The sequence below is a fragment of the Heteronotia binoei genome, chromosome 15 (genome assembly GCF_032191835.1).
Source record: "Heteronotia binoei isolate CCM8104 ecotype False Entrance Well chromosome 15, APGP_CSIRO_Hbin_v1, whole genome shotgun sequence".
NCBI classification, from domain to species: Eukaryota; Metazoa; Chordata; class Lepidosauria; order Squamata; family Gekkonidae; genus Heteronotia; species Heteronotia binoei.
The window spans coordinates 47,346,528-47,358,719 of record NC_083237.1 but is presented as its reverse complement, the minus strand read 5'-3'; the positions used below and the strand labels follow the sequence as shown (position 1 = coordinate 47,358,719).

At 47.0% G+C, this 12,192-nt stretch overlaps 1 protein-coding gene across 1 annotated transcript in view; it reads right to left on the bottom strand.

Annotated features, from left to right (window-relative positions):
- Positions 1–2,736: 2,736 nt before the first annotated feature.
- Positions 2,737–12,192, bottom strand: part of PPP1R9B (protein phosphatase 1 regulatory subunit 9B) — a 95,947-nt gene continuing 86,491 nt past the window's right edge. Inside the window, exons 8-10 of the mRNA XM_060255303.1 lie at positions 10,062–10,291; positions 6,884–6,980; positions 2,737–2,998 (exon numbers count right to left, since the gene is read on the bottom strand). Coding sequence (XP_060111286.1) covers positions 2,945–2,998; positions 6,884–6,980; positions 10,062–10,291 — 381 coding nt within the window. The 3' untranslated portion in view covers positions 2,737–2,944. The remainder of the gene's footprint in view (positions 2,999–6,883; positions 6,981–10,061; positions 10,292–12,192) is intronic.

The window sequence follows — 12,192 nt, the reverse complement described above, 5'->3', positions numbered from 1 at the left end:
ACATTTTCCAGTTTAGAGACAAAACTTTTAAGAACAATCCTTTCCCAATACAATACTGCTGGGTGTATGTGTGTGTGTAATAATTTACAGGCCTTTGAAAAAACATCATTTTGGCTTTTTGAGAGGAAAAAAAGTGACTTTTCCAGCAATCACTTTACAAAATACATTTTGGACTTGACTCTGCAAGGGAGAAGCTGGGCAAAGCCTTGAAGACATAGCAAACAGTTGTGCCAGAAAAAAAGAAATACTGAAGGGAATGTGAATGAAGCAGCAGGCGGGTTCCTCAGCAGGGGGCGGGGGGAGAAGCTTTGATGGATTTGCACCCATTTTTACAACGTATTATTTTTTCCTGTTTCAATATCTGAGAGAGCAGCTGAAAGAAACTGGTGAACATTGACACTTCCCAACTCGCACTGGCTCAGTCTGGGGAAAGATTATCTTGTATGAGTTGTGATCAAGGCTACTCCATGCTAATTCCAAAAGTAGCGATCACTGAAACCCTGTGCCCGTGAATGGGTCCTGAGAGGGGGGGGGGATTCCCAGGAAGGCAGCAACAATAGAAATTGGTAGGAGAAACAAGTAAAAAAAAGAAAGAACACGAATGTCTTTTTCTGGAGACGAGACTGATTCAAACATCAGTCCTGTGGATGGAGGTGATATCTGGGCCACATGGAATCTGGGTCATGTGGAATTGCCACAGCTGTACTATGCATTCTTAGTGACTCCTAGTAACTGTTGTAGGGATTCCTTATGCCACTAACATCAGCTATGGGGGGAAAGCAGCTTTCAAGTGTTATGGCCACCATTTTGTGAAGAGTCCCTCTGCATTCTCTTTCCCTCGAGTCTCTTGGATTGTTGTTGTGTGTAATGTTGTGACTCGGCCCAGAATGATTTGGCTAGGATTACCAATTGTGCCTAATTATGGGGGACTTGGACTCATAGAATTTTGCTGTCTGATTAAACAGGTGAGGAAGGAGACTGAAGATGATCCCTCAAAGCATGGTGGTGAGTTAGAGACCAACAGCAGTGTTTCTGATTGGCCGTCAGCCTCTGGTGGGGGGGGGGGTTGGGCTGCTTCCTGAAAAAGCTTTTTTTAAATAACCCAGGTAGTCACTGAGAGAGGAATGCCTCAGCCTCTATGCCCTGTTGTTGACCCTCCAAAGGAACTGGTTGGCCGCTGTGAGAGACAGGATTCTGGACTAGATGGCCCATTGTTATGATCCAGCAGGGCTTTCCTTATCTTCTCACAGTGCTTTGGGCCCTGCTGCTGACACCAGTTTTCTCAGCTGCTCTTCTGGAAAAAAGGAAAGCCTCTGAGGCCAAAGAGCGGGAATCCAAACAGACAAACTCTGACATCATTGTGTTGCTTTACGGATGGACCGGCGGGGCAACTGCAGCCACCAGGCCCAAAACGAAATGTCCCCGGAAGGTGGGCGTGAGATGCAAAACAAGGGACATATATATGCTATCACAGCCTCTGCTTCATTCTGGAATGAAGTTGGGTTTTACAGTCGAATGTTACCCAAGATTTATCACATACTTTGAAGGACTTGGGTTTTCCTTTCAGCTGCTGCCCAGCTGTAATTGGCCATCTCCTCAGGGGATCCTGTTGCTAACCGATGCACCACTGACCCACAGCATGTGAGCGGCCTGTGGCAGAAGCCTCATGGGTCTCCAATGATCGATTGCAGAGTAGCTGGAGCAGAACCAAGGTAACAGCTGGCTCACTCAAGCAGCCAGAGATGGCTCTTCCCTCCCCTTGAGGAAAAGAGAGGCTCTTTTCAGCTCTGTTCCATAGTTACCCAAAAAGTCTCGGTGAGTGGCTACAAGTATCTGACACATGGTTTGCTTGAGGTCTGAATGCTCAGTTCTCCCAGGACTGTCCCATGAGCAAAACTCCAGGATTTTAACGTCCAAAAAAAAAAAAATCATCTCAGATGACATGAATGAAAAACGCAACACGGAGAAAACAAAACATGGCAAAAAGAGGTTCTCTTCCTGGTGCCAAAGTCATCCAGTTGTTAGCAGGGGGTTCAGGAAGTCCAAACCTCTTCGCAGTCCCAAAGCTGGCTGCCGGCAAATTCTCCTCCTGACCGCCACCCCCTCCGTAAAAAATAAAATAAAAATACACAGACATATTTCCCACCATTGCACGAAACATAGAAAACGATGGATTCCATATTGTCCAAAAGGATGGAAAAATTAAAGGCAAGATCGTCCAACCCCAAAGCCCCAAAGACTGCCCCGCCCCCATTCCCCCCGCAACCCCTTTTCCCCAAAAGATTTAAGATCCAGGAAAGGAAACAGAAAGAGCTGGTCTCACTTCTCACCAGCGGAGTCCTGCAGTGTTGCAGCTTGCCACCTGTGCTACTGGAGGGCCAAGAAGACAATCTGTGGAACCTGGGGACTGCAGTGGGGGGGGGGCAGCAACAGGTCTTGGTCCTGCTGTTACAGCATAGATGTTCCATCAGGCGAACAGGACAGGAGACACAGAATGCTGGACAGACGAGATTGCCACCTCCCCGCCCTCCACGGTCCTTCCATTCAGTTGACACAAGACGCACACTGGACATGGAAACTGAACAACGATGCACCACCTTTGAGAGGTGACTGGGTTGTGCCTCTTTGCAGTCCCCCCTCATGAAAGTTACCCACCCGCTCTTTCATGGCCTCGCTCTCCTGCACCCTGCCCAAGAATTTAAGTTGACCGGCTATCCTCGCTGTGGAGGTTCAGGCTGTGCTGGGTCTGGCTTCCCGGGGGGAAGGGGGAACAGGGCATCAGGCAAAGGACAGGGGAAGAATAAAGAGTGGGCATGTCTGGGACAAACGTCTACAGATGTCCCTTGCGAATAATAGTAGTAGTAGTAGTAGTAAGAAGAAGAAGAATTAATTGCTCTGGTTTGTTTATATGTTTTTTTTTCTCTGCTCTCTCTTTTTTTTGTTTTTAAGTCGGGTTGGAATTTTTCAAAGTCTGCAGCTTCGCCTCCAGTTCAGAGATCTGAAAAACACACAACAGAAAGGGGGTAAAAAGGATATCTCCAGGAAGAGAGTTACAGAGGGGAAGGTTGGGGAGGAGAGGACCCAGGAAGGAGGCACAGGGCTAGCCAGAAAAGCAGGGCAGATTCTGTCCCTAAATGGCAACTCCAAGTTGTCATCGGATTACAAGGAAGAAAGGCTTTGTGGGGGGAAATGTTGAAACAGAGAGGGAATCGAGGGGAGTGCTGGATATCTTTGTGTGGCCATGGACCGAGGACCTTGTCCATGCTGCTTCTGAATGGTTTGGTTTGCTAGTTCAAGTACGTGGGAAAAAAATACCCAGAAAGCCCCTGCTTGGGCTCCACAATAGTACTCCCAGAACACATTGCACAAGTCAAATCAAAACCAACTTTGATCTTAGCCAATTTTTTTTTTGCATGATTGATCCCACGGCCAGGATCCAAATTTCCTTATGACTGAAGCATCCTGGGATGGAACTATTGAAAACTCACTTGACTGGTTTATACATTCAAAGCTTCAACCAAAGGTTGGAAGATAAATTGTAAAATTGGGGTTCCCTCTCTCCCTGCATATGTGTGTGTCTAAGGTTTCATCCATATATAATTCGATGCTGCACTACAATGAACGTTTACCTTCTGGACTGTCTTGTCCTCACAGGAAAATTCATTTGCAGTACAATGTTCATTTGCAATGACTACACAATGCCCAACACTGCATGAATGCCACTTGAAGTTTTTGAGCTAGCTGTGGCCTTGACCCAAAGCAACAGAAGGCTTGGTGCACGTTACTGCAGTTGCAAAGAACTGTGTTCAGCACACAACTATGGGCTGCAATGGGATGTCTATGGGATAATCCATGGATTTTCACATGGGTTGTCCTCCACTCCCGGGCAGCTGGCTTGTAACCTAGTGCAACCAGAAAGCATAGCAGACTTTTTCTGAACCCTAACTGGATCTGTAAATCAGGCTTGCTGATTCCAGTTAGTAACCCCTCCAACTATCTGATGTTGACATGGTGTGCTAAAGAATCTCTGCCATGGTTCTTGGGACTGAAGCCATCATCAAACAGATGCACATCAAACCATTCAAAAGAGATATGGACAAGGATGCAGGCCTAGAAATCCAAATGAGGTGACATCCCCTATACCAATTTTTTCCTAGGTATAAGATGCTTCTTCCTCCCATCAGGAAAGGAGACCAGTTTACTCGTGGCTTCCGCTGGGACCAACAGGGCTGGTTTGTGAAATACAATGATCAATATGACCAGGTATTTTGTTCCAGGCATCAGGTGGCTTAAGGTGCCATCTATGAAGCCTCAACCAGATTCAATCACCCAGAGGTCCTCTTCCCTCCAGCCCAGCAGAAACCCTAAAATCTACCAAGAGCACACTTCTGAAATGTGTAACCATGAGTCATGCCAAGATTGCAACAGAGATATTTCTTGTCTGAGGTGATCTGCTTTGGAGACCTACCTGACCAGTTTTCAGAAACCCTCTGTTTGGGCTGCGTGGATGGGTAGGAGATTGCGTTTTGAGCAGGATAGCTGACTTGAATCCCATACTCATTTTGTACTTCACATCCAATTCTAAACTTATTGCTGTTTGGCCAGGATATGCTTTTAACTAAATGAGCAAACTGTCATGCAAGATCTTGAGACTATTCTAGAGAAACTCCTTTGGAACCATCCCCCCTCCGCATTATGCAATTCTAGTGCACACTTGGTCAAAGAGAGGCCTTTCTGCTATCTATATCCTGCTAGAAGGGGCTTCCCTTGTTCTTCCTATCAAGGCAACTGGTCCATAAATCTTGGATGCAACCATCTTCAGGTTAAGTGGGGCCCAGCTTGCAGTTGCAAAAGGAGGAAATGCTGGCCAGAAGCTTAAATGGGGAGCAGACCAAGATGTCAGCAGGGGGGTGGAACCAGAGGCTGGAAATGAGGAGCAGATCTCTGGATTTGTTTCTAGGAAAACAAGGCAGGCCAAAGTCGTTTGTGTGGATTGACCTTCAAAACAGTGATAGAGGGAGCAAGCCTAAGCAGATCTACTGAGAAACAAGCTCCATTTTATTCCCTGGGGCTCCCAGGAAATGTTCTTAGAATTGCAGCTACAGCCAATGGGCAGCAGAACCATTCCTAGGATCAGGGGTGGAATTCTAGCAGGAGCTCCTTTGCATATTAGGCCACACCCTCCTGATTGTAGTCAATCCTTCAAGAGCTTAGAAAGCTCTTTTCTGTAAGTTCCTGGATGACTGGCTACATCAGGGGGTTTGGCCTAACATGCAAAGGAGCTCCTACTGGAATTCCACCCCTCCCTAGAACCCATTTGAAATGCTCAGATTTCACTACAGGAAAGTTCACTTTTGATTGACTGTCCAAGATAATGGTGAAAGGGCTCCTTAATTCTGCTTTGGAAAGCAGGGAAGGCTAGGGAGTTGTGGATGCTACAGCTTTTCCTGCTGTACATAATGTCCTTTGCTAATCACATAAAGCTATCTGCCTGCTGTAAGCAGCTTCTTGCAGATGCTGCTTCCACCTTTGGGCTTCTGTCAATGTAAGACAGGAGGGGCCGATTCACTTCAATGGAGCGTGGACTGGGATGTATCTGATTACCGTGGACTTGCTCCTTTTAACCAGTTGCAGTGGCTGCTAGTTGACAAGTGAGTTTATAGTAGTGCCATTTCTTTGTGTTGCAGTCAGCTAATCACATGCAGCGATAACAATCCTGCATGAAGCAGACTGGTGCTTGCAAGTAACTTTGGAAACCCCTGTTTCAGTGGTCCTCCCTCTTTCCTCAAGCAACTGGCACCTCACCAATGCACCAGCAAGGACAGGATGTGCACACAGACATAAGCATGCACTTGCGTGCTCAGTCTCCAGGAAGACAGGGTTGTGGCGGTGGGCGAAACCAAGCAAAGGAAAGGTCCACCCTGAAGAAAGAGATCTAATGTTTGCCAGTGATTAGGATTTTCTGGGCAACACTATGAGTTTCTTGCAGGGGCCGCTGCTGAAATTCATCTAGTGGAACTTTCCAGTCTACATAGCTTTCATTTCAGACATCCCCTTTTGATGCATACATACACACAACACACACATTGAACACAACAGACTCATGGGAACAACCTGACACAGGAACCAGGATGCGAGAAGGACCCACTAAAGCCCAGCAAGGCAATCGATAGCATTTAACCATGAGATCTGTTGCAGGATCACGTTGTCCAATATGGGATCTCGAGGGATCCACTCTGCATGTGAGTGTATATGCATGTGTGATGGAGAGAGAGAAAAAAAATAGCCCAATCTGGGAGCAAAATGTCAATCAACCTAGAGAGCCAACCACAGAACCCTAAGAGACCATGATGGGATCTGGCATATGAAGATTTGGGGATCCAGTAGGTTTCTCTTTATCATAGGTTCTGGGAGATGACACACTGTGGGCTCCATATACGATGCAAGGATCCACTGAATTCAGCAAGACTGAGCTAAGCACTCTCAATGTTCAAATGCAGGATCCAGTACTGACACCGGCCTGGGATTCGGTTCTCTATACAGGCTTCCAAAGGATCCAGGTCTTCCCACCCACCCGGCCCTTTAGCTGCAGGATCTACAGTTGAACTAGTGATCCAGCACTTGGGATCCTGCAAGACTCAAGCGTGAGTGCCCATCTCTAAACAAGTTCAGCAAAACTGGCACGCCTGTGTGTGTGTGTCCCCAACCCATGTGCTCATGCACCAGGAAGTGAAGAGCACGAGTCCCACACGTGTCCCTGAGCTGATTTCAAGGCCTCTCCAGTCACAGCCAAGCCCTCTCCTTTCTTCCTTCCCTTCTCGCCTTTCTTTCCTGTGCCGCTGGGGGTTCAAGGCAAGCCCCCAGAGCCGTCCTTGATGCCCACCTTCTCTTGCAGCTTGTCCACTTCCTCCTTGTGGGCCAGCTCTGACTCCTCTTGGATGCGCCGCTGAGCCGTCTCTTTCTTGAGGAATTCAATCTCCCTGGGAGGGCAGGGCGGGGTAATGGGAAAGAGATGGTCAGAAGGGCAAAAAATATCCAATAGGAAGGAAGAAGATGACAAGAGTGGGCAAGCAGGGCAGTGTGCGGTTTTAGAACTATCAGAACACCTGCAAGCAGAACCCGGTCTACCCATGCCGCAGAATGGGGTGGGAGAATCTTCACGTTATCTTGGAGGAATAGTCTGCAGGTGGGGGGAGGGTGCCATAAAAAAATAAAAAAAAATCCCTTTTGTGTAAGTGTGTGTTAAATCGTTTCTGATTTATGATGACCCTATGAATTAATGACCTGCAAAAACTCCTATCGTTTACAGCAGAGGTGGCCAAACTGTGGCTCAGGAGCCACATATGGCTCTTTCACACGTATTGTGTGGCTCTTCACAGCCCATCGGCCAGCTTGGAGAAGGCATCTGTATCTTTAAATCACTTCTCCAAGCCAAGACAGCCAGCAGCTTGGAGAATGCATTTAAAGTTGCTTTCTTTCCACCTTCCTCCTCCTCCCTCTCCCATCTATTTGCCTTCCTTCTTTCTTTCTTTCAAACTCCTGGTGTTTATTCTACGTGGCTCTTACATTAAGCAAGTTTGGCCACCCCTGGTTTATAGCCTTAGATCTTGCAAACTGAGGGCCTCTGTGGCTTCCTCAGTTGAATCAATGCATCTCATGTTGGGTCTTTCTCTTCTTCTGCTGCCTTTTCCTAGCATTATGATCTTTTCTAGTGAGTCTTCTCTTCTCATAACCTACGGAACTTTTGCTCAAGGTTAAATAAATAAACAAAATGAAATGCACCACCAGTAAAAAAGAAACAAGCCATCACGTTGGGAAAAGAAAATCTGAAGCCCTGCAGACTTTTTTTGATTGCTTGTTTTAGAAAATTTGTATGCCTCCTCTTCAGATATCTACTCAAGGCAGCTAAAAAAACAACCCAAGAATAAATGCAAATTGGAAAAAAAGTAAATCAATAGAACGATAAAAATGTAATAACACTTAACCTTGGAGCAGTAAAATGGTCCACAGGTATAAAACCAGAGGTCAATTAACTCCTGTAAGCCATAAAACATCAGTGGGGTAGAAAATAAAAGGTCAAGGTGATAAATATAAGATAGCTAAAAGGTGGGATAAAACTTTGGTTTTTGGCTCAGGTGACCAGAAATATTTTGTTCTAGGACAGGAAAAGACAATGAGGTAGGAGCCAGGTAACTGTCAAGGGGGAAGGTGCTCCAGAGATGGGGTGCCACCACAGAGAAAGCTCTGTTTGTAACTGCTGCCTGCCTCAACTCTGCAGGTGTATGGGGGGGGGGGAGGATGCTAACTGGTGGGCTGGGCTGGACTGTAGGAAGAGGGGTGGTCATTCAAACTCTTTAAGCCCCAAAGATAAGAACCGGTGCTTTGAATTGCACCCAGAAGCTGATGGGCTACCTGAACTTTGCTTTGGACTGCACTGTAAACTGGGCTAGAAAGGATGTGCCGTGGCATCCTCCTTGTCTACCTAGTCAGCCAACATGCAGTCAAGACTTGACCAGGTCAGGCAGTGCCTTTGGTGTGCACAATTTGACTAGGCTGATGCCTTTCACCTAAGGGACGTAACAGGGTTGGGTGGTGTTTTTGCCATGAGATATGTGATTCCATTAGGCAATGCCTTCTCCATGTGTGACTCAATCAGACTGGACAGTGTCTTTGCCATGGACAACCTAACTGGGTGGTCCTTACCCTATGCTGTGCCCAATTTCGCTGGGAAGCACCCTCCTTACCACTGGACTGGTCCATCTCAGGTGGGAGGGAAGGCCACTGGCCTTCAGGAAAAAAATCCAATGGCCATAATGGCCAGTCTACACTTCTGCACCACCATGACTCTAAACATTGTACAGAATCTAGTACATTTCAAACACTTTTAGAAATGGGAACAATGATGGTGAGAGGGTGGACCAGGCTCTCCTTCTGTCCTGCTACCACCTGGTGATCTGTATCATGGGTCCACTAGGGTTGCATAAAAAAAAAATCTGTTAAAATTCAGATTCGGGGTTATTCGGGGGCAAAATATCCCTGAATAGTAGGGCTGCTCACTATTAGATTGGTGCAGAGCTCTACTGCTTAGCACCAGTGTGTTCAATGCACTGTTTCCATGCTGCGGCCCCTGCAGAAAGCACCCCGCTCAGTTTGTAACTCAGAGGGATTCTCAAATTTGAACTAAGGTCCTGTGTGTGGTACTGGCATTGCCACAGTGGCACTTTTTCTGCTGGGCACACAGCACTCTTATGCTCCCTGCAAACAACCATCCTCACCACAGTTACTTTCCACTACACAGATTCTCTAGGAGAATCTGACTGCTGCTTGTGTTTGCGAGTTTTTCCTATCATAGGAGGCAATGAGGAAGGAGAGAAACCTCTTTGGGGTCCCACAAAATGGAAACCCCCTCGTTCAATCTTTTTGGATTTTGGGGACCCTCTGGAGGAGAGGTTCCTTCAGCTACACTGCAAATTTGGTGCCTCTCTCTCAAATCTCCTGCCCTCCAGTCCCCAGATTATACTCTTATGTTTTGCAATTGACTTCAATGGCCCAAAGGGAACAATGGTGGGATAGGGGCACCCTCTTTGGCTACCCATAGAATATTTTTGAAACTTGGAGGTTCTAATATTTTTGAAACTTAGAGGTTCTGGAGGGGATAGGCTCCTGCAGCTGCGCTGCAGATTTGGTGCATCTCCCTTAAACCTCCTCCCCTCCAGCTGCCATTCATTATACTCTATTTTGTCATTGACTTCAATGGCCCATAGAGTATAAGGGAGATGAATAGCCACCAAATTTCGATGGCTATTCGATACTGCTGTATTTGGCAGCCGAATCAGATCGAATAATCTGATTCGGCTGCATACGGCACTGAATGCAGCTGAACCAGCTGTTATTCAGGGTTGTATTCAGTTTGGCCAAACCGAATGCTCACCCCTAGTACCCGCTGCTTCTTCTGGATGCCAGTCTCCGAGTTCTGGCTACTTGATGTGCAGAGAAATCTTGGAAGACCCACTTCTGGGGCAAAGAGGTGGGATTTTGGGGAGCACAAAGAGAAGACTTACTTCTGCTGGTACTCTTTGATGAGTCGCTTGGCTTTGCTGTACTTCCGCTCCAGGGTCTGATACTGAGCCTGGGTCTCTTTCAAGTGCTCATCCACCGCCTGGCACAAGTTCTGGGCCTCCATCCAGTAGCCCTCCAGCTTCTCCATCCGCTCCTTGTTCTCCTCCACACTTTGCTCGAGCTGGGCTTTCTCCAGGCGCCAGCGGGCTTTCTCTTGTTCAATGGACTGCAGCTGAGGTGTAGAAGAGGTTTCCTGGATCAGACAGAGGTCTTCCCAGGCCAGCACCCTCCTTCCCACAGCAGCCAGCCTGATGCTTCTTAGCAGCTCACAAGCAGGGAGTAAAGGCAACATTCATCCCCTTTTACTTACCTTTGGTGTTCAGAGACACACCACCTCTGAACATGCAGATTCTGTTTAGCTGTCATGCCCCCCGTGGAGGGACCCATCCTACAGGAATATCTCTAATCCCTTTTCTAAAGCCACCTTAACTAATATCCATGAATGCAAAACATCAGTGGAGTCCCGCCTCAATTTTCACATTGTGCAAACAGACATTTTCCTTGGGGTTGTTCTGAATCTACTAAGCATTAGTTTCATGGGGGACTCCCCGAGTTCAAAAATTACGAAAGAGGGAGGAAGACAAAAATCTTATCCTGTTTTTCCACACTATACATAGGCTGTGACCACACACGCTAAACGATGCACTTTCCAACTGGATTTTACTGTGTTGAAATGGCAACATCCGGTTGGAGAGTGCATTGAAAGTGGATTGAAAGCGCAGTTTAGTGAGTGTGATCGCAGCCACATTTTCAAAAATGTTTATCACGCCCCTTTTTAATTGTGTAAAAAAACAAAACGAAACCCAACCACCGCCACTACATTCCCGAACTCCATAGCCTTTTCTCAACAGGATGGGACACAAAGGAGATGGATGAGGGGATGGCTAAGTCATGGGAGGAACTAAGGCTCCTCAGGGTTGGTTTGTTTTTAAATTTTAATTTATTTACAACCATGCTTGATCCATCCCAAAGATAGCTAAGAAAGCCTGAGGAGGGGGCCATGGCTTTATGACAGAGCTATTGTTTTGTGTGCAGAGGGCCCCAAGCTCAAGCCCTGGCATCTCCAGTTCAAACAACTGGCCACACAGTCCAGAAAACCTACAACAGCCGATTGGATAGTAGGAGATGTGAAAGACCTCCACCTGAAACCTTGGGGAGCAGCTGCCGGTCAGAGTTGACAAGAATGACCTTGATAGACAAAAGGTTTGATTCGGTATAAGCAGGGCTTTTTTGGTAGAAAAAGCTCAGCAGGAACTCATCTGCATATTAGGCCACAACCCCTGACACCACCATTGTTTCACATAGGGCTTTTTTGTAGAAAAAGCCCAGCAGGAATTCATTTACATATTAGGCCACACCCCCTGACACCAAGACAGTCTGAACTGCGTTCCTATGTGTTCCTGCTCAAAAAAAGCCCTGCGTATAAGACAGCTTTGTGTGGGTGCAACAGAGAACAGGCAAAAGAGCAGATACAGAATGTTTATCTAATGCACTGTGCACCCTGCCTGTTCTCCGAGAAGCTCAGGATGGATTCTCTCTTCCAAAATTTGACCCTCACAACAACCCTGTGAGGTAGCTGAGGCTGAAAGGAAGTGACTGACCCAAGGTCACCCGATGAGCTTCATGGCGGAATAGGGATCTGAATCAAGATCTCCCAGATCCTCATCCTAGATACTGACCGGCATGCCAGCTGAAGTCATAAGAACCTGACATATCCCAGGGGAGACTGCTGGTCTACCAAACTCAGTGCTGTCTACTCAGATTGGTGGCAGCTCTCCAGGAGAGAACAGTTCTTCCCAGTGCTAGCTACTGGATCATCTGTAAGTGGAGAAAATTCGCAGAGGCTAGCAGGATAAAACAAGAGTCTAGTGGACCCCTTAGAGGCTAGCACAATTTATTGCAACAGAAGCACCCCTCAGAGTTCACTTCTTCAGATGTATACAGACATCTCTCTCTCTCTCTCCATCTGAGAAAATGAGCTCTGACTCATGGAAGTTTCTGCTAGAACAAATGTTATTTGTCTTGAAGGTGCCCACTGGGCCCTTGTTCTATGTAACTGGAGACACCAGGGAT